This window comes from Plasmodium vivax, chromosome 14 (assembly GCF_000002415.2).
Source record: "Plasmodium vivax chromosome 14, whole genome shotgun sequence".
Taxonomy (NCBI): Eukaryota; Apicomplexa; class Aconoidasida; order Haemosporida; family Plasmodiidae; genus Plasmodium; species Plasmodium vivax.
The window spans coordinates 2,370,396-2,393,449 of record NC_009919.1 but is presented as its reverse complement, the minus strand read 5'-3'; the positions used below and the strand labels follow the sequence as shown (position 1 = coordinate 2,393,449).

General features: G+C 48.1%; 7 protein-coding genes across 7 annotated transcripts, besides 25 other annotated features; 5 read left to right on the top strand and 2 right to left on the bottom strand.

The window, feature by feature from the left end:
* Positions 1-1,124: 1,124 nt before the first annotated feature.
* Positions 1,125-6,872, top strand: PVX_100805 (hypothetical protein, conserved; the record flags this gene model as incomplete). Its single annotated transcript, XM_001613857.1, has 1 exon — positions 1,125-6,872. One exon carries the CDS (start codon positions 1,125-1,127, stop codon positions 6,870-6,872), a length of 5,748 nt encoding a protein of 1,915 aa, XP_001613907.1.
* Positions 1,315-1,358: a microsatellite.
* Positions 2,974-3,001: a microsatellite.
* Positions 3,602-3,630: a microsatellite.
* Positions 5,139-5,206: a microsatellite.
* Positions 6,384-6,488: a microsatellite.
* Positions 6,873-7,294: 422 nt separating the features above from the next.
* Positions 7,295-9,315, bottom strand: PVX_100800 (ubiquitin activating enzyme, putative; the record flags this gene model as incomplete). Its single annotated transcript, XM_001613856.1, has 2 exons — positions 7,295-7,433; positions 7,559-9,315. The coding sequence occupies 2 exons, from the start codon at positions 9,313-9,315 to the stop codon at positions 7,295-7,297; spliced, it is 1,896 nt and encodes a 631-aa protein (XP_001613906.1).
* Positions 8,933-8,955: a microsatellite.
* A 275-nt stretch (positions 9,316-9,590) lies between the features above and the next one.
* Positions 9,591-9,612: a microsatellite.
* Positions 9,613-9,645: 33 nt separating this feature from the next.
* Positions 9,646-9,665: a microsatellite.
* Positions 9,666-10,096: 431 nt separating this feature from the next.
* Positions 10,097-10,208: a microsatellite.
* A 251-nt stretch (positions 10,209-10,459) lies between these two features.
* Positions 10,460-10,480: a microsatellite.
* A 174-nt stretch (positions 10,481-10,654) lies between these two features.
* Positions 10,655-10,677: a microsatellite.
* Positions 10,664-10,700: a microsatellite.
* Positions 10,701-11,184: 484 nt separating this feature from the next.
* PVX_100795 (hypothetical protein, conserved) lies at positions 11,185-12,691 on the top strand (the record flags this gene model as incomplete). The annotated part of the gene is made up of 3 exons (XM_001613855.1): positions 11,185-12,064; positions 12,248-12,327; positions 12,491-12,691. 3 exons carry the CDS (start codon positions 11,185-11,187, stop codon positions 12,689-12,691), a joined length of 1,161 nt encoding a protein of 386 aa, XP_001613905.1.
* Positions 12,077-12,123: a microsatellite.
* A 420-nt stretch (positions 12,692-13,111) lies between the features above and the next one.
* On the bottom strand, positions 13,112-15,188 carry PVX_100790 (hypothetical protein, conserved; the record flags this gene model as incomplete). Its single annotated transcript, XM_001613854.1, has 3 exons — positions 14,271-15,188; positions 13,613-13,955; positions 13,112-13,269 (listed from the first exon to the last, which is right to left on the bottom strand). Exons 1-3 carry the CDS (start codon positions 14,889-14,891, stop codon positions 13,112-13,114), a joined length of 1,122 nt encoding a protein of 373 aa, XP_001613904.1. The 5' UTR covers positions 14,892-15,188.
* Positions 15,052-15,126: a microsatellite.
* A 96-nt stretch (positions 15,189-15,284) lies between the features above and the next one.
* Positions 15,285-15,315: a microsatellite.
* A 77-nt stretch (positions 15,316-15,392) lies between these two features.
* On the top strand, positions 15,393-18,429 carry PVX_100785 (S-adenosyl-methyltransferase mraW, putative; the record flags this gene model as incomplete). The annotated part of the gene is made up of 2 exons (XM_001613853.1): positions 15,393-15,480; positions 15,814-18,429. The coding sequence occupies 2 exons, from the start codon at positions 15,393-15,395 to the stop codon at positions 17,139-17,141; spliced, it is 1,416 nt and encodes a 471-aa protein (XP_001613903.1). The 3' UTR covers positions 17,142-18,429.
* Positions 15,590-15,615: a microsatellite.
* Positions 15,644-15,670: a microsatellite.
* Positions 16,704-16,771: a microsatellite.
* A 220-nt stretch (positions 18,430-18,649) lies between the features above and the next one.
* Positions 18,650-18,673: a microsatellite.
* A 379-nt stretch (positions 18,674-19,052) lies between these two features.
* PVX_100780 (p25-alpha domain containing protein) lies at positions 19,053-19,792 on the top strand (the record flags this gene model as incomplete). The annotated part of the gene is made up of 2 exons (XM_001613852.1): positions 19,053-19,134; positions 19,416-19,792. The coding sequence occupies 2 exons, from the start codon at positions 19,053-19,055 to the stop codon at positions 19,790-19,792; spliced, it is 459 nt and encodes a 152-aa protein (XP_001613902.1).
* Positions 19,793-19,930: 138 nt separating this feature from the next.
* Positions 19,931-19,954: a microsatellite.
* Positions 19,955-20,506: 552 nt separating this feature from the next.
* Positions 20,507-20,530: a microsatellite.
* Positions 20,531-20,547: 17 nt separating this feature from the next.
* Positions 20,548-20,593: a microsatellite.
* A 31-nt stretch (positions 20,594-20,624) lies between these two features.
* Positions 20,625-20,672: a microsatellite.
* A 442-nt stretch (positions 20,673-21,114) lies between these two features.
* Positions 21,115-21,134: a microsatellite.
* Positions 21,135-21,818: 684 nt separating this feature from the next.
* Positions 21,819-21,848: a microsatellite.
* Positions 21,849-21,918: 70 nt separating this feature from the next.
* PVX_100775 (hypothetical protein, conserved) lies at positions 21,919-22,770 on the top strand (the record flags this gene model as incomplete). The annotated part of the gene is made up of 1 exon (XM_001613851.1): positions 21,919-22,770. The coding sequence occupies one exon, from the start codon at positions 21,919-21,921 to the stop codon at positions 22,768-22,770; it is 852 nt and encodes a 283-aa protein (XP_001613901.1).
* Between the last annotated feature and the right edge of the window lie 284 nt (positions 22,771-23,054).

The window sequence follows — 23,054 nt, the reverse complement described above, 5'->3', positions numbered from 1 at the left end:
GATTAAGGCGGCAAGTAGGGCGGCACGTAGAGCGGCAAGTGAAGGAGGCACTCGTAGGCCGCAAGTGAAGATGTCACCTCTAAATGGCACGCTTATACGGCGCGCTCCCCCTGCTGCAACCTCTCCGTGCGCAGCTTTCTACCCAGCGGGACGCCCAACACTTCGTTTGAAAAGAAGAAAGCCGCAAAGGGGGATCTTAATTTACGAAGAGGGGGAAAGCAGCCTCAATCCGCCATCCGCCTTTCAGAAAAATGGAAAACTTTTTCGAACAGCGGTGGGTTGCCAACCTATGGGGGGAAAATAAATGTCGCAAAAAAAAAAAAAAAATATGCCAAAAAAAAATTAACTCTGAAAAAGTTGAAATGCGGAAAAACGGAAAAAAAGAAAAAACGAAAAAGAGCGCTCTTAAAAAAGGGGAGAGCTTTGGAAAAAAAAAAATAATTAAAGAGGAGGCGGCGAAAAACGTAGAGTGCAAGTCAAACCGCGGCAAAAGCGAGCATGCATTTAGTATGTGACCTGCATATGGGGGGGGCGGCCAAAGGCGGCAGCCCCGACGGCGTTGCGCGAAGTGACGTCGCGCGGCCCGCGCCCCGAAAAAGGGGGTAAAGTTACCCGCATTAGCGATCCACATAAAGGGGCTGCTCATACGATTGGAAAGAGTAGCCACCAAAACGACGGCAAGCGTAACCTCCTGATGACGCCTTCCCTGCCAAAAAACGCGCCCCCCCCATGAGGAAGAGATTGTTATCCCCGCCCAAGTAGCCCTTATGCATGCCCCCCCAAAGGTTAGCGTCGCGAAAAGGCGAGTTTGCTTCTTCCCCCCCGCGGATGCTTCCACCGTGTCCGTATGGGGCAGATGAACGCGAAAATATTTTTTTGTATGCGTGTATGTAGGATGCACTAACCTGCGCATGAGCGTATGCACGGCGAATTGGACCCCCCACAGGGAAAAAAGAAAGAAAAGAAAGGGAAAGAACAGAACTGAAAAGGAAATAGAGTAGAATAAAATAAAATAAAAAAACTTGTGAGCGGCAGACCGACCGATGCGAAGTGTACGGCAGCACTTGCATCACCACCGCCAGTTCGTTGGCCGCCCTTCCGCCGTGCCCATAAAATGAACAATTATGCCAAAGTTTCCCCTCAAAAGAAAGAAACCCAGCTTCGCAAACACCAACATCAAGTGCCACCTCTACAGAAGCGCCACAAAAAATGGAGACAGAAATGCCTACGTGGTAGATAAAAGGAAAAAGGTGGAAGAGAGGGTTGCTCTCACGACCGGAAACAAGTACAACGAGATTGTCGCCCTGTTCAGGGGTACAAGCGGAGGTATTAGCGGGGGCATTAGCGGAGGCATTAGCGGAGGGAGCATAAGAAAAAACAGCCATCACCATAATTTCGCCAAAGCAGACGTCTTAACCCTCGCGAGGAGAGACACAGAACGGCTGAAAAAAAACAAATTTAAGTATTTTCCCCTGGGAGGGAACAGAAAACACCACATTAAAAAGTTCTTAACTGACTGCATTTTTGCCAACAATGTTAAACAGTTGGTGGGTACGGCGAAGAGGCACATCAATAGAGCGAGCCTCTATCACCTTTTTCTTCTTCTAAAATTAAGTGTGGATTTTAAAAATTGTGAAATTTTAAAGCTGAACGCGTTAGAGGCTTTCACCAACAGGGTGGAGTTACTTGGGAGGCGCCAGAAAAATGGACATCTGGGGAGGGACGACACCTCGGTGGTGCTCACCTACCAGCGTATTTTAGACGAGGCGTTTTTTGCTAGTACGGATGGGGTAGCCGATAAGCCCCCCCCGGGGAAGCCCCCCCCGCAGGACGTCTACTTCTTCGATGTGGTCAGTTTTGTGAATGAGAGCCTCCGGGGAGGCGCGGCAGGGGCATCCCCCGAGAGTAGTGGCGGTACGGTAGGGGCACCCCCCCCCGACAGGAGCGAACCCCCTTGTCCGGATAAAAGGCTCCCGCAGAGGCCCGGCAACTGGGCGCGCCAGGGGGGGAAAAGCGACCCCAGGAAATGGAGCGGACATAAGGCAAAAAGGGAGGAAAACGAAAGCCACGCAAATCGAAGGGATGAAATACACCAAGACGAAATTAAATACTTTTCTTACAATCACAGGACGAACCATTTGGGAGTCTACAAGGAAATTTTTGAAAAATCCGATCAGTACAAATGTTTAAAATTTTACGAAAACGCAAAGAGGGAAGTTACCGCGCGGGGGGAGGGAAGCTCCCCGCAGGAGTTGCTAAACAGTAAGTTGAGAAGCAGCCTGGTTAGCGGCCCCCACGTTGGAGATGGCAACGTTGGAGATGGCGATGTTGCAAATGGCGCTGTTGCAAATGGCAACGCTGAGGAGGCGTGCCAGGGGGGGAGGGCCCCCGCGCGGAGGGGATTAAGCCGGTACACCCTGAAGGAGCCCCTGCTGAACGCCTTCCTCTGTGTGTGTGCAAATAATTACGACGACAGGACGTACAAATATATGAAGGCTGTGTACTTTAGCAACTTTTACGTTTACAATCCGCTGTTCCTGTTTCAGTACTTCAGCTACATCCCGGCAAGCGAAAATAAATTCTTCGAAATGTTCTTAGCGGAATTTCTCAAATTTTTAAACAACATCATTGTGCATTTTCACTTTTATTTAATCCCCTTTTTTACCAATTTGAGTTACTCCTCTGTGTTTTTGAACTTTTTTAAAAAAAAAATGCTGCTCTGTGGTGGGGAAGCGGAAGGGGAAGCGGCGTCACAAAGGGACAGAGAAAGCAGTGTGCACGTGTATAGAAGATCGAGCAACCTCCATCTCGTGAAGGAAAAAATTGCCTACACTTACAGAGGCCACCAGAGCAGGGAAAAAAACGTGGCCTTCATTTTGTTTCTTTTTTATGAAATTTTTCGCTCGGACAGCCTCGTGGAAAAGTACCGGCAAATTTATTTGGACAATTTTTACCTGTACAGTTCAGACAGGCAAGAAAGGAAGCAACCCCTCAGCATTTTCTTTAACTTTTTAAATTACCGAAGCGTTTTTAACAAATATGAAGATGAGCTGAAGGGGGTGCACATTGAGAGGCGGCAGTTTTATAGGCCTCTCGTGGCGGTTACAAAACGGATAAGGGAGCACAGCTCCGTGGATGCCTCCATAAATCGGGAGGAAGAATCAACCCCCTCGAGTGTCTCTCCCCGCGAGGGAGTTGCTTCAAATGGCAGTGGCCGCTTAACCAGTGTGATGGGGCGCCGCGCTGCCCCGCACAGGCAGGTGGCCTCTAATTTGCCGTTGAAGAGGCGGGAATTCCTCCGCGGTATGGAGAGGGCCCACCAGGAGTTCGCCGCCTCGCTGTGGGGGGTGAGCGGAGTTGACAAAGTTGGCAAAGTGGGCGAAGCTGACCAAGTTCACCAAATCGACGGCGATGAACCGAGGGGTGCTCCCCCCAGGCAGGTCCTCCAGCTGCACGACGCCAACCTGAAGCACCACATCATCTCCATCCGCAAGAGGGAAGTGTTGAATATGCTGCTGCACCTTAACAAGCACAACTTTACGCAGAGTGGAAACCACCTGAACAAGCTCTGTTTTTTCCTGCTAAACGAATTTTGCGAGAAGGACCTAGTCACCATCTTTACGAACCACTTGAAGTACAACGGGAACGAGCACGATCTGTTGCTACTTAATAAAATAATTAACATTTTGATTTACAAGAAAAGGAACATTTCTCTAAGCAACAACATAGTGGTTTGTAACAGTCTAGCCAAGTACCAGCTGTTTAACAATAATTTTTTTTCGCTAGACAAAAGGAGCTTCTTCGACGAAGTGACTGACGCGAACATCCACTCGCTCGTCGCGCTGCTGTACTCCTGGGGGAAGCTCAAGGTGCGAAATTTGGACCCCCTTTTCTACCAGCGGGTTGTTAAAGAAATTATTAAAAAGATGGAAAGGATTAACGAATACGGCTTGTCCTGCCTGCTGTACGGGCTGAACAACCTCATCGATCGGCGGAAGGGGAGGGAGGAGTCGATAATGCCGGCCCGGCTGGGGGGGGCAGAACGGGGCGAGCGCGTCGAACGAGGTGAGCGTGCCGAATACGGCAACCGCGGAGGGCTGCCGCCCCAGAGCGACGCCCAAACGGTGGCCCTCGAAAACGAACTCATAAGGGCAATAGTGAGCAAGCTGACCACCTTCAAAAACATGAACATCAATTCCTTCTGCATTTCCATTTCGTGCCTCTCCAAGATAAACATCTTTCCCAAAGAATTATACGAAGAGGTCCAGACGGTCACGTACAAGTACATGCACAGCGTGAATGTGACTTCTCTGCAGCACCTCCTTCTGGCACTCTCCAAATTTTACATTAAAAGTAGACGAAGTAGTAACACCACGGATGACCTCATATTTGACCTGTTCAATTTTCTGTTCACTTATAAATATAATGATATATCCTTTAAATGTGCATGCAAATTTTTGCACATTTTGAGTGTACTAAATTTGCGGGATGAGGACTTCATTCTGCTTCTTCTGCTGGTCATTTCGAATGAGCAGAAGGTTTTGGCGAATGCCGCCAAGGGGGAGGCCCCCAGGCTTCACTTGGCCAACCGCAATGTGAGCAGCTCGTTTGGCGGAGTTGGTCCACTTTTCACTGGCGGAAGTCAGCTTGGTTATCGGCCCTATGGAGCGGTAAACACCCAGCAGACGAAGGAGGAACCCCCCTTGAGTGGCGACCCCTCGGCGAAGCGACCAAACCAGAGTTCCAAGCACAAGGGCTCCCTATTCATCAAAGGGCTAAGTGCACTGAAGGATGACGATTACTTTAAGAGTTCCCATAGCGCGTACCCCTTTTTTGACATCAAAAGTTACAAATTCGACTTGAACAAAGTTTTGTTAATTTTTAAGAATGCCGATAGTAGCTACCTGGTCAACGTGTTGGAGAGTCTGTACAGCCTGTCGTACTACTCCTACTTTTCAATTCACCTGACCGTGGTCATAAAAAATATTATGATAAAGCAAATCCACGACTTGAAGGTTTCCAGCATAATGGCCCTCCTTTTTTCCTACGTGGATTTACACTTCTTTGACCACTCTCTGTATGATATAGAGTTGAATTTATTTTTAAGTGAAGACAGCGGTGGCTCTGTTTCCATTGAGGAGGGAGCCCAATTGAATGATGAGCAGCCTCTCCTGTTGGAACCTGCTGTGGTGCACGCGGTTGAGAAGGACGCCTCCGAAGGGGTAGGCCAAAATGAAAAAGGCATTCCGTCAAATGGGAGTTACCCCCCTCTTAGTGAAGAAGGCACTATCGATTCTCTGAGGGAACAACTCCACAGCCTGTACAACCACATGCTTTGCAACTTCAAAATTATGAACGAGCAGGAACGGATGCTCTACATTGAGAAGCTCAAACTGCTCATGTGCGAAATGAAGAAGAAGAGGAAATATTTTGTAGATAATATTTACAACGAGAATAACACTCCAAGTGTGGAGTACATACTGTCTATGATCCACGACTATGACGAGATGGGGAAGGCCAACTGCCCTGTGCTCGAGGGGGGAAGACTCCTCTACCAGGTGAGAAGCGGCCAACGTGAGAGATGCAGTCCGAATTTGTATGGGCGCAGCTGTAGAGGTGACCCCCTCGAGACGCGCAAAAAAGAAGGCGAACTGGACAACTCGCTGAAGGAGAAACACTTCGAACAGATCAGAAGCATCGTAGACCAGTTCAGCTCGGTGAAGAAGTTCCACTTGAAGGACAAAACGCTAAAGGAAAAATTACAAAAAAAAGAATACTACGATGATTTCTTCTTCTTAAAATATAGAGAATACTACAAAGAAGACCTCATCAACTTATGCCTCGAAACGATGCTGAAAAATGTGACTTACATTTTGAACAATTACAAACAGTACAAAAACTGCAGCACTTTTTTCCTCCTCCTCTTCTGCGACATTTTCCTGCCGTACGCTTCGAGCGACATTTTTTTCTACTTCAAGTGCATTCAGAGGAGCTACGACGGGAATGGCGGTAGTGGCGGTATTAGCGGTATTGGCGGTATTGGCGGTATTGGCGGTATTGGCGGTATTGGCGGTATTGGCGGTATTGGCGGCGATGGCACCAAATGGCAGCAACCGTTCGAGCACATTCTGCAAAACGTAGAGCTATCCCACTTCACCGCAGACACGATCAGAAACGTCATTAACGCGAAGAATGCCTCCCACATGGTCGTCCCCTATTTGGACATACTACAGCACAACAATAACTTCCTCAACAAAGCCGTATGTGCGAGTGGCAAGAGCGAAGGGGCGCGCTGCGAGGAGGACCGTCACCATATTAGCGGCAAGGGAGATGGCAATCCGGAGGGAGAAACGCATAAGAAAACTGGAGCATGTGAAGACGCCGCAAAGGAGTACCAACACTTCATAAACGCGTATGACTCCACTTATAGGCCAAAAAAGATCAAGCTCGAAAATATCGTCCCCTTGAACTTATTGTACAAATTTTTCCAACTATTCAACTTTAACATAAATAACGTACAGCTGATTTACCTCCTGAACGAAGTGATTAAGGAAAACGAGTCAAACGAACTAGTCGGAAGTGACAACACAATCCAGTTTAGCAAAAAGGAAATTTCGCCTGATCAGTTCAGAAAAGTTTCCTACCCCATCATACAAATACGAAATAAAACCTTAATTGTTCATAAAAATTCGAAAAAAGTTTTTTTTAAAAATTTCAACATCATAGATCATTACTATAAGCCATCAAGAGGTATGCTTATACAAATATTGGACAATGGCATTCATAAGGCAGTTTCGATTTATGTGGATGTGTACGTCGTTGCCTATAAGGTGGACATCCTGATTGAGCGGGGCGCGGTGTTGCGTCAGTAGGGGCGGGGTACTGGAGGAGAGAAGTAGCGATGTAGCAGGGCAGCCACACTTGCTCAGCTAGCCAAAATGAAACGCAGCAGGAAAAAAAAAAAAAAAAAAATAGCTAGCCAAATGTACATCACAACTGTGTGTGCACACCATTTGCACCAATTTTTTTTTTACGTTTAAAAGGATATAACTTCGTGCTTTCGTGCAACTTTTGAAAATTAAAAATGTGTGCATCTGTCACCGCTCTGATGCAGTGCTCTGGGATGAGCCTCCCCCCTCCCCTTTTGGTGTGTTTTACGCCACCATGGGGGGGAAAAAAAGGATTATGTGTGGTTAAAAGGTGGAGGGACAGGCGGATCCTCTGTTCGTTTATCAAAATGGGGGTATTCCTAAATAACAATTTCGACGTAACGCCTGTGTGTGTGTCTTTCCACTCAATCGATTAGCACCAAATTATCGTTCACACATTCTTCGTCGTCGATGACGATTTCTTCAACCTTGCTCTGGGTGCGCGCCTTCTTTTTATCGTTCAGGGGCTCTTCCTCCTGGTTTATGTGTTTCCTTTTTTTTGCGCTGCAAAGGGGGGGGGAAAAAAAATTGCACCTATGTGAGGGGCACTGCTACGTAACGGAATGCCATTCGTGGGGGTACTTCACCCCGCGCTATCGCGCCGTCACCGCGCTGCACACTTGACTCACCTGGGGGGCGCCGCCTCGGACCCACGGAGCTCCTCCGCCTTCCTACGCTTGACCACTTTCTGCTTTATGTCGTAGGGCGCTTCCAGGGTGGGGTCCTCCTTCAGGTGAATCTCCAGCTGGTCCTTATCATTCTGAAAGTCCGTCAAAATAAGAATCTCATCATTTTTAATATCCCACTCACTGAGCGAGTTATGCAGCCCCTTTATGTACTCCTCGTCCTCCTCCAAAAAGGAGTCATAGTCGAAGATGTTTCTGTCCTGCTTGTCCAGGAAGGGGTACAAGAAGGCCAGCTCATTTGTGCACACATTTTTTACAAAATCGTACAGCGTCATTTCGCTAAAGCTTTTGATATAGATATCTATCATCGGCTGTTGGCATATGTAGCAGCTGGGGTTGGGGGGCTCCAATTTTTCTGCGTTTACAACGTTTCCGCGTGAGAACATTTTGTTTCCACTGACGATACTTTTGACCCATACGTGCTTTGCCTTGCTGTCCCTTAAACTGCCTTTTGCAACCTCCTTGTCGGACCCCTTCACACGTTCAAAGTGCTCAATAATGTGAATGAGTTGCGATGCCTGCAGAGAGGCCACAATCGCGTTGGTGGACGAAATGGCGGGAATGATATTCCCCGCGATGGACTGCACATCGAATTTGCTTTTCTGCTTAATGGAAAAATTAATCATTCGTAAATTCGAAATGGCCGTTATGAAATTGATGCAGTCATCGTCATCCTTGTCAAAGACCAGGTACTCCTCCTTCTCCTGCTGTTTGTTTATGTTTAAGTAGCTATACAACTTTGCGAAGGTCTCTGTGTACATTTTGACGCACTCGTCCTTTTTCCAGATGTTTTGGGAGCACAGGGTGATGGCCGCTGGGTCGGTTTCCTTGTGTGTGTGCGATTCGTTCTGCGGGTCCGCATCGGGGGGGCCGCTTCCCTGCTCGGCGGCCTCCCCCAATTTGTCCTCCTTCTTCGCGGTCCCCTCGAACAGTATCGGGATGGGCTCCGTGACGTAGTCCTTCTTCAGCGCGGCGAGCTCCTTAATGGTGTCGTAAAAGAGGTAGTTAAAAATGAAGGTGATGATTTCATGCTGGTCCATGTTCCTCTTCTTGGATTCCTCCTCCACATGATTCTTAATGTCCATCAAAGTTTCATTATCACTTTTGCAAAAAAAGGTCTCAAAGATAAGTCTCCCCCAGGCAACGCAATGTTCAGGTAAGGAGGGGGTTTGCCTAATGGTGCAAATGGCGTATGTTTTATTTTTGGGTTTCTCCTCACAATTGTAGCACTTTGTTTCATTTGCAAGAATGGGATACACCTGTCCGTTATACCCTGTGCTCCCCGCTTCGATTAGGACCTTCCTCTCCATTACGCATAATTTATTTACATACTTCCTAGCCTTAATGTTATCGAGGGCATTCACAACGTAGTCATACTTTGCAATGTCGCTGCTCTTCATGGTGCACACATCGAACGTATACGCGTTGATGTTCAGACCCTTGCTGTGCTGGAGGGCCCTCTCCTTGGCGACAAACGATTTGTACTTCTTCACGTCCTCCTTCTTAAACAGAAACTGTCTATTCAAGTTGGTGATATCTATAGTGTCGATGTCCACTATGTCTACGTTTTTGCAGCCTATGGTGATTATGTTTTTTAGGAACTCGCTGCCTATTCCGCCCGCCCCCACCAGCAGGATCTTCATGCTCTCTATTTTCTCGCATGTTTGCCGGTCGAAGATTTTGCGCAGCGTGCGGTGCATGGTGTGAAAGTGGTGTACGAATGGCGTGAAAATGGCGTATGAATACCCCTTCCAGCGCCGCTTCACTCTTGGCGCCACGCAAATGTAACCCGCACGGGAGGCCAACTTCTCCCAATGAAGTGAAAGGCACAATGCCGGAGGAAGCAACTAAAGGGGGCTAGCTACAGCGCGTTCTTTAACCAGCATGATGCGTTAGTTTGTACCTCCCGAAGGTTTTTTTTTTCTTTTTCTTTCCCACAAATGGGGTTACTATACAGGGGGATCTGCAAAAGGAGCATTTTTTTTTTTTTTTTTTTTTTCTCGCATTGCAATTTCTCCGCCAATGAGAGGGCAAAAAAAAAAAAAAAAAAAATGCTCCTTTTGCAGGCAAAATTGCACCCCGCGCGGATGCCTTAAAAGGGCGATGCCTGAGAGGGGTGCATGCCAAATGAGCCTCATCGCTCCATCGCTCCGTCGTTTCACCGCTCCACCGAAGGCGTAACGAAACGTGCGCGTGAGACCCCACTTTGCGGGAGTTTCTCGTGCGTCCACCCAGCTTCTTCTCCTTTACCTGTGCGACAGGAGACAGTTGTGCCACGTGCACCTCTTGGCGGCCTCTACAACGCAGAAATGGACGGGTAACCAGTTCGCATGTTCATGGGTCTATACATTTTTCGGGGGGGGAAACAAACCGCATGAACCGGGCCCAGAGAATAATGGTGAGGTTCGCACACCTCATTCCTTCATATTAAAAGTGCAGCTGAGTTGTGCTTCTTTATAGGGACCCCATTTTGTCTTTTACACCATAGGGGGGGTAACCCGTGTGTGTCGGTACGTGGCGCAAAAAAGAAAAAAAAGAAAAAAGAAAAAAATAGCGAACAAATGAGAAGGCACAAACCATTCCCGCATTTGCACATGTTAGAAGCTTGCCTCCACTTTTACGCAGCCAAATGCGGAGCCTGGTGGGGGAGGAAAACGGGGGGCCCCTCCCCTTAATCCATGGCCGCTACATTTCGTGTGGTAATGTGATGGCGCAGTGAGGAAGCGAAATACTCGAGGGGAGCTCGCGATACGAGTTGCTCGGCAAAGGCGCTGGGAACTTTCCACTTCATCGCTTACCATTTGGGGGGGAAAAAAAAAAATTGTCTTTCGCCCTTCGCCCACTCGGGCATACATTTGCGTTTCTCTGTCAAACAGGCCCACCACGCGCGTCCATTTCAGCGACGCACGGAGTAACAACAGGTTGACATGCCCGCCATCGCCGCCGAACATCGACGTGTTGTAGTTCTCTTTGCGCAAATTGCATTTTTGTGTACCCCCTTCTGCATGCATACATTCGCACAGTTGCGTCAATAGGGAAGGAAAAAAAAAAAAAAAAAAAAAAACACTCCTGTGTAGGAATTAGCTGTGACTGCTCGAAGTTATTTTTTCCTTTTTGTCTGTGCGTTTGTATGGTTGCTTGGAAGTGCGCATTTTTTTTTTTTTTCTTTTTTTAACCTGCGCTTCGCATGGTGTGCTGCCTTCGTGCGTGTATTTTTTTTTTTTTTTTCTGATGATACAGTGTTGATTTTACCATTTTGGGTTATTTCGAGTGAAGCGCGTTTTGGCGTCTTTCAGGTTGCTTCTTCCCCATTGCGCCTTTGCGGTTGCTTCTTCCCTGTTACGTCTCCCCACACACTGTTGCCCAAGCGAAATTAACGCTACCCCTGCGCGTTGCAAAGAGGGTACCAAAAGTGGGTGGACACATCCCCCTCGGCGCAGCAGCAGGTGCACACAACGCTGCACGCATAAGCGCACTCATAAGCGCACTCATAAGTGCACGCGTAGGGAGGTACCCCCTTAGGCCGCCCCCCACATAGAGGGCATCACCACGTGGAAGACCCCCCCAAAATGTCGCCCAAGTCGCCCAAGTCGCCCACGCCGCTCGCGTCGCTGAAGCCGCTGAACAAACCGCAGCTGTTCCTCATCTGTGACGGCGAGGGCTTCGCGTGGATCCCGCTGCTAACCGTGGAGTGGAAAATAAAGTACCTGTTCTGCAGCGACGCCAAAATGAAGAAGTGCTTCGTAGACACCTTCGGCCTGTACGAAACGGAGACGAACACGCACGACAACGTTTTGAAGTTCATTGAAAAGCAAAATGTGAGTAGCGTCCCCCTGCTCTTCATAGCCATGTCAACATCAAAGCTGCATGAGCTCATCCTAGAGTACGTAATAAGCCAGAAGAAATTTTTCTTCATCTTCAGTTCTAACTTGCCCACAATGAATTTGGAGAAGCTGGGCAAATTAAAAGCGTCGCTGAGGAACTTTAACGTGGACAGTGACATTGTCTACGACGTAAAGGCAGAGTTTAAGCAAACCAACAGGCAGTTTTATTGGAACATTTTCAACGCCTTAACCAATCAGCGTGTTTTTTATAACCTTAAAAATGCAATTAACGAGTTAGGGGGACATGTATATGCCGTTCAAATAGACTCTACCTTCATCCCCTTTTTAACCGAAAATGAGGGAATCGAAAATGTCCTCTTCTACAAAACAGTGCTGATCATATCCCTAATTGAATTTCTGTTTTGCAAGCCGAAGAGTGTATCTGCCAAGTGCTACTCTGTGAAGGGCGAGCACGCCACGGTCAAGTCCATCGCGGGCAGTGCTCTCTTCGACTCGCTCCACTGCCACTTTAATATTTCGGACAATTCGAGCAACAGGATCTTCGCCGTCAAGGTCTTCGGGGACAACGGCTCCGTGGACGTCTCCTACAACGCGGAGCACAACTGTGGGGGAAAGGAAAAAATAAAAAAATAAAATGAAATGAAATAAAATAAAATAAAATGAAAGCAAAGCAAAGCAAACCAAGGATAAGCACGCACATACCTACATGCGTATATACGTGCACATTGCACATTTCACTCGCCCCCACTTAAAACCGCTCCCTCTCTCTGTCTCCCCCCCCCTGCAGGCTTCCAACTGCTGCGCTGCCTGAACCACTACGAGTACCCGAGTCTCTTCGTGGAGAACGCCCACGAGAGCGCCCTCAACGTAAGTCCCACTGAGTGCAGCGAGGGCGGCTGCACGTATATGGGTGTCCGCCATCGGGTATGCCATAGTGCATGCCATAGTGCATACCATCGTGCATACCATCGTCTGTACCGCTGTGCGTGTGCACCCCCCCAACGCAACACATGGATGCCCCTCCCCGCAGGAACTCAAATACTTCGCGGATGAAAAGCTCTACACCAACAAGTACCTCAACGCGTACATAAACGCTGTGCACACAGCCCTCTGCTTGTGGAAGAGCAACGGGGAGAACGTCACCCTGGAGAGTAGGAAGCCCGAGGAGTGCGCTGCCCCAGAGGCAGACATCATGGTGGAAGCAGTGAAGAACTTCAGCATAACCGCGTGATGGAGTGCGGCAAGGGGGGGACCTTCTACTGTTTGACGACAGGTGAGGGGGACTTACCCCATGAGGTGCCTTCCTAGATGGACTACCCTCGGTGAAATATCCCCATCTGGTGTACACTCCCGTGCAGGGTGGGGAGGAGTAACCCCTGTCTGGCAGAAGGAACCCTACCTGTGTGTTCCATTCGGGAAGGGTGCTCTTCCAGGCGGGTTAAACTCCTCGTATGAAGGGGATGCTGCGGGGGGGAAAAGTAGCGGCTCCATAGGGGGGTTAACTGGATGTAGCCCCGTGGGGGGTGGTCACAAAGACTTTTTAGGTGACTTTTATGCGTCTTGCATGCGCTTTGCATGCACCTTTTATGCGCCTTTTACGCATCCTGCATGCCTTCCCAAAGGCCGGCAATTTTTCCCCCATTTTGCCTTACTACACGTGGGGCGTCTCCCGCTTGTAACTTCTGTACTCCTCGCCGTAACACTCCAGCAAGTAGGTCTCCTCCATTTTGATGGTGCGGTAAAAGTACGCCCACGACACGAAAAAACACAACACAAAACAGAAGACGTTGAGGAGGAGCAGTTGCAGGACTGAGGGGGGTGGGGGGAGTGAGGCGGCACAGGTGTGTTAGCGGCCATGTGTGTTAGCGGCCATGTGTATTAGCGGCCATGTGTGTTAGCGGCCATGTGTGTTAGCGGCCATGTGTGTTAGCGGCCATGTGTATTAGCGGCCATGTGAGGGTTTACACGCGATGGTTCGACGCGCTACTCGTTCGTTCACCCCCCAACGACGTCCTTCTCGTGCACTCTTTGTCTGCAGAGGGGTGGTAACTGCACTGTGGGCCTTCCCCCGCAAGCGCGCCTCCACAGAGATGCAGGCACGCAGAGAGACGCTCAAACGCTGCGCCGCTCAGACGCTCCACTGGGGGCTTACACAATGCGTAGTAGAACCAGCCCGTGTAGCAGGGATGCCTCATGTACTTGTAAACGCCGGACTTGACCAGCAGGTGCTTCTTCCTGATGCACCTGTCGGCCAAGTGCTCGGTGCTCAACACGTAGAAGCAAAAGTTCCTGTTGCAGTGAAGCAAACCCAATACTCGCAAAAGTAACCCACACAGACAAACCACCATCGATAGGAGTACCAACAGGAGGTGGTACCTGTCTGCTCGTTCGTAGCTTCCCCTCGCTTCGTACTTGTCAAAAATGCCTTCATACTGGTGGATGATTTTCTGGCAGATCGAATTGTTTAGGATGTACGTTTTGCACGTTGTGGTTGCCTCGAGGGGGGGTGCCCCCCTGGTGAAGAGACACTCTCCGTAGGAACTCCCAATTGGGGGAGCGTCACACGTGGGAGATATGCCCCTTCCTGCTCCATGTTTTGCACCCCCTGGTGAGGAACTGCCCCGTCCGCTTGCCAACGGGAGTGCGAAGGCCCCCCTGCGTAGCTCCCCCCTCAGGCGGAAGCGGTTCTGTAGAAAGCGCAGTAGGGGGGACTCCCCCGGGTGGGGATCAACAAGGGGATCTACTCCCACGCTGAGATAAGTGCCCACTTCGCACGCCGACTTCTCATGTCCCCACTGGGCCTGCCCAACATAGCGGTAGGTGCATACGGCCCGCCCGTTCTGCGCAAACTTCTTGAAGAAAAAATAATTCACAAGGAGGAGGTGCTGGAGGAGCCTCCTGCTGAAGTACTTCTCACAAAAGTGCCCCAAAATGAAGAAGAAAATCTTCGAGTAATACTCAATCAGCGTGAGGATGAAGAAGAAGACGTAGCCACAGTTGGGGTTCACTAGAAAGTTATAGTAGTTGTAATTATTTCTGTTGTGTAAGGAGGAGAGGAGAAACTCGGACAAGTGGAAGGTAGTAACGATTAGGAAGAAGATGTTCAGTGGGAAATTATTTTTTATATTAAGGATAAAGTGGAATAGGAAAAAGAAAAAAAAGATTAGCAGCCCTTTGGCGAATAGGTAGTTGTGGGGACTCCTCTTCGCATATACATTTCTGTTTGGCTGAAATGATACTAACAGGTAGATGCTGACGAACCCATGCTCTAAGAAGATGTGCAGGTAGTGGTCAACGGTTTGGTAGACACCGCCGTTCCCCTTCTGTAGGTGCGCACCAGAAGAGGGGCTAATCAGGTGCACCAATGTTTTGTAATTCAGTAGGGATGTGTACAGGAGGAACGCGGTTAGGAAGTACACGCCCACGTTCATTTTGGGTGCGGCTCATCGGCGGGTCTTCTCTCTAGCAGCTTCCTCTCTCGCTTCGTAGCTGCGTGTTCGCCTACCCGTTTAGCTGCTTATTCGTTTAGCCGCGTATTCGCCTATCCGTTTAGCCGCTTATTCGCTTACCCGTGAGGTCCCCCCGTGATGTGTATTTCCTCAAAAGGGGGACCGCAAACGGGCATAGCCTCAACGGTTCACTTTTTCAGACTAGTACGTACGGTGTATGGGGGGCGCCGCTGGTAGAGACCCGTGCCAATAGCAACATATAGAGGGGCAAAAGGGGGGCTACTCAAAACGGGGGTACTCCAAAAGTGCTTCAAAAAGATGATCATGGCAGGCGCGTGTGCAGGGGACTTCTTCCTACAGGAGCTTTCCAAAACGTTTATTACATTACATTATAATATATTATATTATTGTTTATTTTTTATTTTTTCTCTCCCCTTGTAGCGACTCTGGCAAATCTCTTATTCCGTTCGGTGCGCACGTTGCATGCCCCTTTGGAAGGAGGCGCTCTGTGCGTGGGCCGTTCTTTCAATCGCTGGTCAGCGAAAAAAAAAAAGAAAAATAAAAACATCCCGTTTGGGGCCCCATTTTGACACATCGCTAGGCTGTTTTATCTTATTATTTATTTTTTTTTTTTTTTTTGCTTATCATTCCTGCTTTGATACACCTCCCAGTTTATCTTATCTTTTTCTTTTTTTTTTTTTTTTTTTTGGCCCCCGCGTGTACCCCCCCAAATGCTGGATGCACAACTCACTGTGCCTCTCCCTTACGCTGCTTAGCACGTGTGGCCACTGCTTCTGGGTCAGGCACCCTGGGAAGACACTCGCTCCGCCGATCACTCCGCAGAGGGGTGACCTCCGTAGTGACCTCCTTAGCGACCTCCGTAGCGACCTCCGCAGCCGCCCAGGAAGAAGCGGCGTAAGATCCAACCGCCAGCCCTCCCACTTTGCGACCAACCAAGAAGGGGAAAGTCAAGATGAAGCCAACATACTAGACAGCTCGTATGTCTACCACACCCCCGTGCTGGCTGACGAAGTGGTACGCTACCTTAGGGGTGACCCCCCCGGAGAGGACACCACGGAAGAGGGCCCGGTAGAAGTACACCGCGCAGAAGAGGGCCACTCAGAAGGACACCACGCAGGAGGACACCCCACAGATGGAGTAGAATCACAGGGGGAAAGGAAAAATGGAAAGAGCCCAAACGGGGGGACGCAACAAAGGGGTGCTTTTACCACGCCCCTTTCGTCTACATCTCTCTCACGACTCCCCCCAAGGGAGAATCCCCCAGTTGAGTACTTCATCGATGCGACACTGGGAGGTGGCGGACACACTCTGGAGATGTTAAAAAAATTGGCACCAACAAGCAAAGTGATCGCCATAGACAAGGATATAGAATCCATTTATTACAACCAACAGAAGCTGCAACGTTATGTAGATGCGAACAAGCTGACCATGATACATGGCGACTACAGATACATCATTCACCTCCTGCACAGGTATGGCCTTCCCCTGTTTGGCAGCTACAGTGGCATTCTACTCGACCTGGGTGCATCCACGCACCAGCTGAGGTGTGGGAGGAGGGGGTTCAGTTACAAGCACAACGGCCTCCTTGACATGAGCATGGACAGGTACACCGACGAGGAGTACGCCCGGATGTGCAGGGAGGGTGCGGAACGCGGGGGGAGCGGTTCGAACGGGGGTTTCCAGGTTAAGCAGGCCAACCGGGCGAACCCCCAAACCGAGCCGCCTAAACGAATCGGCGAAATCCTCAACACGTACAGCCCCCAACAGCTGAGGCACATCATGCACACCTACGGTCAGGAAAAAAAGGCGTCTAAAATTGCCAAAAAAATTGCACAATGGAGGAAAAGCAGAGGAACTATCACAACCACGCATCAACTGAGAGACATCGTTCTTTCCACATGCAAACAAAATTACAAAGCAAACCAAAAAGTGCTGTCCAGGGTGTTTCAGTCATTTCGAATCTACGTGAACGATGAAATGAAGGCCTTAAAGGAGTTTTTATTATCAAGCTATAAATTGTTAAGGGCAAGAAAAAGGCTCGTCGTTATTTCGTACCATTCACTGGAATACCAGTGCGTGGAGAGGTTTGTTCACAGCAGGAAAAACTTATGGGAAAAAATTAACGACGTCGATATAACCCCCAGCGAGGGGGAGTTAAAGGCCAACAAGTCTGCGCGCTCCGCCAAAATGTCCGTTTTTGAGAAAGTTTAGCTGCCCATATGAGGGGTGTGGGCTGAAAGACATCTTCTTATGCTACTCTCCGCACCTACATGGTGTGTAAATCCGTTTGGCTCGTTTGCTCATCCCCAGGGATGCGTCGCTTATTATCATATATATTATATATATATATATTTTTTTTTTTTTTTTTTTGTCCGTTTAACACGCTGGGGAGTGCTTTACTCAGTGGTAGTTACACACACACGGCAAACTCAAACGAGAAGGTGTGACCATCTGCACTTTGTTCACCTGTCCATGTTATCTGTTCTGGCAAGGTGGGGTGCGTCTCCCCCGCATGCACACAAATACATAGAAAAACCCATGCATGTGTTGAGAAACGCTGTCCGCTGTAACAGGAAAACGGTACATATGCGGCACGATATTTTCCCTCTTTTTTTTTTTTCTCTTTAACTTTACAAAAAAAGCAAAGCTGGCAAGTTATCTATCCCATTTGCTCGGCTAGGACAGTGTGGTCACCTCTTATATGCAGGCGCCTGCCTGTTTCTTCTTATCCTTCCGCCGTAGCCAGTTTTCCGCCTGATGTATTCTGTTCCGTTCATAATTTTCCTTTTCCGATCGGAGAAGCATCGCACTTGCGCCTGTTTTGCGAGGGGGGTATGGGAAGAAGGGGCACAGCGTGTGAAAGGAGGGAGGCAGTTCGCTCAGAGGCAGTTCGCCGTGAGGCAGTTCACACGTGAGGAATTGCAAAACGTGAGCTCAGAGTCACCCTTGCTAAGCCGCACAGCGAGTGGCCCAAATGACTGACATGCAGAGCATCCTCCACTATGCCGCTCTCCTGTAAACCTTACCAAAAGTTTTGGCACATTGGCCATTTTTACGATCATGCTGATACCGTTCATGTTGTACATCAGAAGGGGGGGAAAGGATGAACAATTAAAGCGAGCGCGTGAAAAGCTACAACGCTGCAAATGCGCAAAGGAGGTATTCACCCGTTTGGAAGAATTCCACTCGTTCTTATGAAGGGGAAGCTATCAAAGTAACGTGCGACAGTCTGCTTTTCCCTTTTAGCCGATGTAGGGCAAGTTTCTGCCTGCCTGTGTCCTTGCCCGACGAGAAGTGGGTCCCCCCAGTTGGCCGAAAAGTGTTTGAGGAAGATGCGCGAGAGTTTAAAATGGTCGCTTGTTCAACTGTTCAAACGTTCACTTGTTCACTTGCTCACCTGTTTGGCTTCCCCTCCATTTACAAAACGAACGGCGAGCGTGAGGATGCTTGCCTTTCCCGCAGCTCCAAACATGTATGTGCATATCTTCTGACCGTTCATGCGTTTTGGGAAACAAAAAAAAAAAAAAAAATCCTCCACAAATGGCTAGCTGTATCTCCAAAGATACAAACATATGGGACGCCCTTCCCTTGCGAAAAAAATGGCTACAGAAAAAAGCGGCGTGCCTTTTTTGGGCTCACACTTTCGCATGAACCGTTCAGGCGCTTAAAAGGTGTGGCCCAGCAGTTCTACATGAACAGGTCATAATTTTTTACACACGCGAAAAAAAAAAAAAAAAAAAAAAAATGCAGCAATTTTATTTCACAATGGCTTTAACCCTGATCGTTAATTTTTATGAATTTTTTCCCCCATTTGGCTTATCGGCGTCTAAATAGTTTTTTTCGTTTTTTTTTGATTTATTTTTGCCTTTTTTCGTGACTGTCTTGAAGTTCCACATGAACACCCTCTCACATTCACCATTTCGCGCCTTCCCTCGTTTGCCGCTTTATGTTAACCCTTTTGAGAAGTAAAGCGTAACAGACATGCCCCATATTCCCCTTGGCTTCTCTCCTTCGCGCCGTTATTTTCTGTCCCACTTTTAATTGTAATCCCAACTGCAATTCGCACAGGTGTGAACCCTTTTTTTTTTTCTCCCATTTAAACCGCGTACATATATTCCCAAAATGGAAAACGCCTTCTACATATACACCAAGAACGAGGCTGATATGGACAGCAGAACTTTCGTAAAAATTTTGAAGGACGCTAGTAAGGCATTCAGAAAGAGGATTTCCCCGGAGGGGGTTATCCTTAGTGTGTGAAAGTGTGCATATGTAATGCGTGCCATGTGAATATGCTCCTCTTCTCAGGAGCGGTTGGCATGTGTTCACGCAAGGGGGTAAAAAGTTGCGCAGATTTTTTTTTTTTTTTTTGTCCCATTTTGTTGTACCTGTTTGCTCCCCCTTTTAATGCAAAAATTGCCATATATCCCAGTGGGAAGACTCACATAACTGCCTCTTTTTTTCTCCCCTGTTTTACCCCTTTCTCAGAATTGCTGAGCAAAAAACTGACCGCCGTTGATGCGGACCTCACATTCGCCAAGGTTAAAGCGAAAGGAGCCAAGCGAATTAACTATGACCAGTTTGTTGAAGCAGTAAAACATTTGGTAGACAAGCACAAGTTGGATTATGACCAGTTTGTAGAAAAACTATGCAATGAAGCTTCCAGTGGGCCAATCCTTTATGGGACCAAAGCTGCCAATGTCAGGTTCCATGATGACAAGTCTACCTATACGGGGGTTCACAAGATGGGCGGACCAACTACCGTTGACAAGAACAAGACGCACTTTTCTGACATATCCGAAATTACAGATCGTTCGGAATGCAACATACGGGGAGTTAATCTCAGCGTTGAGAAGAATTTGTAGTTGGGGAGATACACCAAGAGGGGGGGGAGGGCCCTTATTTCGTTTCTACGTTGAGGAAAAATGCCACTAGAAGGGATGATACCCCCGTAGTGCTGACCCATTTTTGAGTATCCCTTTATTTTATGGGTAATAACTTGGCCTTTTTTTTTTTTTTTTTTTTTTTTGAAAAAGTGCGCACCTGCGTGTAGCCTTCACATGTGTGCACCCTGCGCCTGAGCCTCTATCTGTCAATGTATGTCTATCTATCTATATATATATATATTATTTTTTTTTTTTCTCATTTATCCTATTTGGCGGCAAAACAACGCAAGTTTTTATGCGTACTTGAGGATATGCCCATCCGGTGCGATTTCCCCGCGCCACTGCCTTATTTTTACCGTGTCTTCCCTTCCTCCTTCTTAACCTGACCTTTTCGTGAAATTGAAACTCCCGTTTTGCCAGATAACCATGGGTGCCACTTGAAATGCCCACACTGAGCTGTATGCGTGCGCAAAGGTTGCAAGTCCAACTGCTTGACGTTCTATCCCTGAGGGATGCAATCCGTTGGGCAGCACGTACATATGAGTTATACCCCTTCAGGTGAATCGTCTTCCGCCTTTTTACGAGGAAAGGAAAACAGGGCACGCATATTTGGGTTGCAAACGTGAGCGGAGTGGCACAGGTGCGCCATGTTGCCGTGTTAATACGCACATAGTATTGTAAATGGGGTTGGAGAGAAAAAAAAAAAAGAAAAAAAAAAATAGTGACAAAATAAAATACAACATAGTGCTGCACAGTAAAGCGCATCACAGCACAGCACGGCATGCGTGCAGAACATTGGCTAGAAAGGACCCCCTCGAAACTTGCACCTGCGAAATTATGATGCGCTTATAAGGGTTCCCCCCAAGCGCGGCTTGCGCGCAATTTAATATTTTTGACGTGAAGCTCAGCAAAATGAATAACTCCAGATCAGGTAGGGTGGGGGCTAGGACGCGTGTGCAACAGTTGCGCCGGAGAAATGCTCAGGAGTGGGAAACGTTTCCAGAGGGGGGACGCTACTTGTCTGGGTTGCTTCGCCGCAGAATTAATGCGAAAAAGGGACGTACGTAGGTATGCATACGTCCACACGGGGGGCATATTTTTTGGTTCCCCTGTTTGTCCACACGTGGGTATGGGTGGGGGATGAGGGACACTCCGCAGCAGTGCCGCATTCCCCTCGCTTCGTGCAAATTGGAAAAAGTGCGAAAAGAAGGGAAAAAAAAGGCAAGGAAAAAAAACAGCAAAAAAAAAAAATAACAGCGAAGCGTAGCAAAACAGCATTGTAGGAATATCTTGCCAACTTACGAAAAAAAAAAAAAAAAAAAAGAGTTTTCCTATTTCCCTTTTTTTCCTATTTCCCTTTTTTTCCTATTTCCCTTTTTTTCCTATTTCCCCTTTTTTTCCTATTCCGCCTTATTTTCCTATTCCGCCTTATTTTCCTATTCCGCCTTATTTTCCTATTCCGTCTTTTTTTCATTTTTCCCCTTTTTCTCAACCCCTAAATGCTGCGCCCTCTCCGCGCATGTTGCTAAAAAAAATGAGAGGAAAAGCACATTTTTTCCGCTTTGTCGTTTTTCCGTTGAATGCAAGTTGCACGTAAATTGCCTTGTCCGTTTGTCCTTTCCGTTGTCCTCAAGTAGAAGTTGCGCACTCGCGGGCGATTGGTCACTCCTGTTTGATTGTTTAAAGGGGACTCTACATAAAGATATACTCCTCTTTTTTCATCCTCCGTCCCATTTGTACGTTTTTTTTTTGCTTATTATTTATACCCACTGACTGAGTTGCCAACTCAATTGATTGTCCTGCGGGTAGACCACTGACCGTTGAGCGACTTTTCGTTTTTCACTCCGAACATAAGTTGCAGCCTCCTCAGAGAAGCATCCCCTTCACGTGGACAGTCACAAAATTGGGGATTCCCCTTCATTGTGAGGTGGGCATTATACGCTAAGGGGGAGAGACAAAATTTGCCTGAACGGGTCAGAAAAAAAGTGAACCGTTTAAGGGGGGCTGAAGAAAAAAAAAAAAAAAAAAAAAAAAAAATTCACACAAAGCAGCGCTTCGCTTTATTGCCTCTCCCCCACTAGTTGTCCACTTTACCCCTTGACCAAATGGACGAAATTGAAATCCTCAAAAAAAACCTGAACACGGAAAAGGTTTTCTACGACTTGAATTGGCACGAACTGGTTTTGGACGACTCGTTCGACCCGTCTGTTTATGAAAACTTCCAGCCTTTTAAAATTGGTGAACATGGGAAGTTACCATGTGACGCACAGGATGGTGGAAACAGCGGACATGCTGATAGCCACCTAGCAGTGGAGTACACTCACCAGGTGGAGAGAAATAACATCTGTAGGGATGACGCGGGAGGTGCCCCACTACAGCAGCGAAGCATGCACAAGAATAAGAAAACGCACAAAGGGGGTACGCCAGACAGGTCTGCCGACTCAGGGGACAGCCCGGGAGGCACCCGACGCAGACGGGACAAAAGGGGCACCTCCAACGATCAGAAGCATCACCCGATTGAAGCGGAGCCCATTCCAAGCACCCCCATCCAGATGTGCACACCGGATATTCCACGCCAAAAGAAGAGGCAGGGAGAAATAAAAAAATGTGACTTCATAGAGGAAATAAAATCCCCCCAGTCATCCAGCCCAGCGAATTTTGTCCCCCCTGTGAACATCCTGTACGATGACGAGAAGGTTGTGTTTTATTTTTTCATTTCAGGAGAATTACAAAACTTTAACATTTCCTCAAGCAATAATTATGTTACTATATCTGGCAGGAAAATCCCATACGATGCTCACAGGTTTGCCAATTATTACTCCCACGAAATCAGGGGGGGCTACTTTGTGCGGAGCTACTTTTTCATGAAGCCGATTCAGCAGGAGAGGATTCGTTACGAGCACAGAGACGGGGTGGTCAAGGTGTTTGTCTTCCTTTCCGCGGGAGCGCAAAAGTGACGTGGTGTGATATTACGGGGGGGAGGCGCGCACGCTGCGTATATGCTGTGCGTATGCTGTGTGCATGCTTCATATATGTTGCGTATATGCTTTGTATATGCTGTATGCATGCTCCGTTCATGCCACGTACTACACCTCGTTGTTGCCCTCCCCAGTGTGTGCCCCTTTCGAGCAATCCGCCCCATCACCGCGCGCAAAAGTGGGGCCCCCTTACCAACACAATGCTCCTGTTTTGTCACAAAAATGTCAACATGTTTTGTTTCGCCTTAACGAGTTGTTTCCTC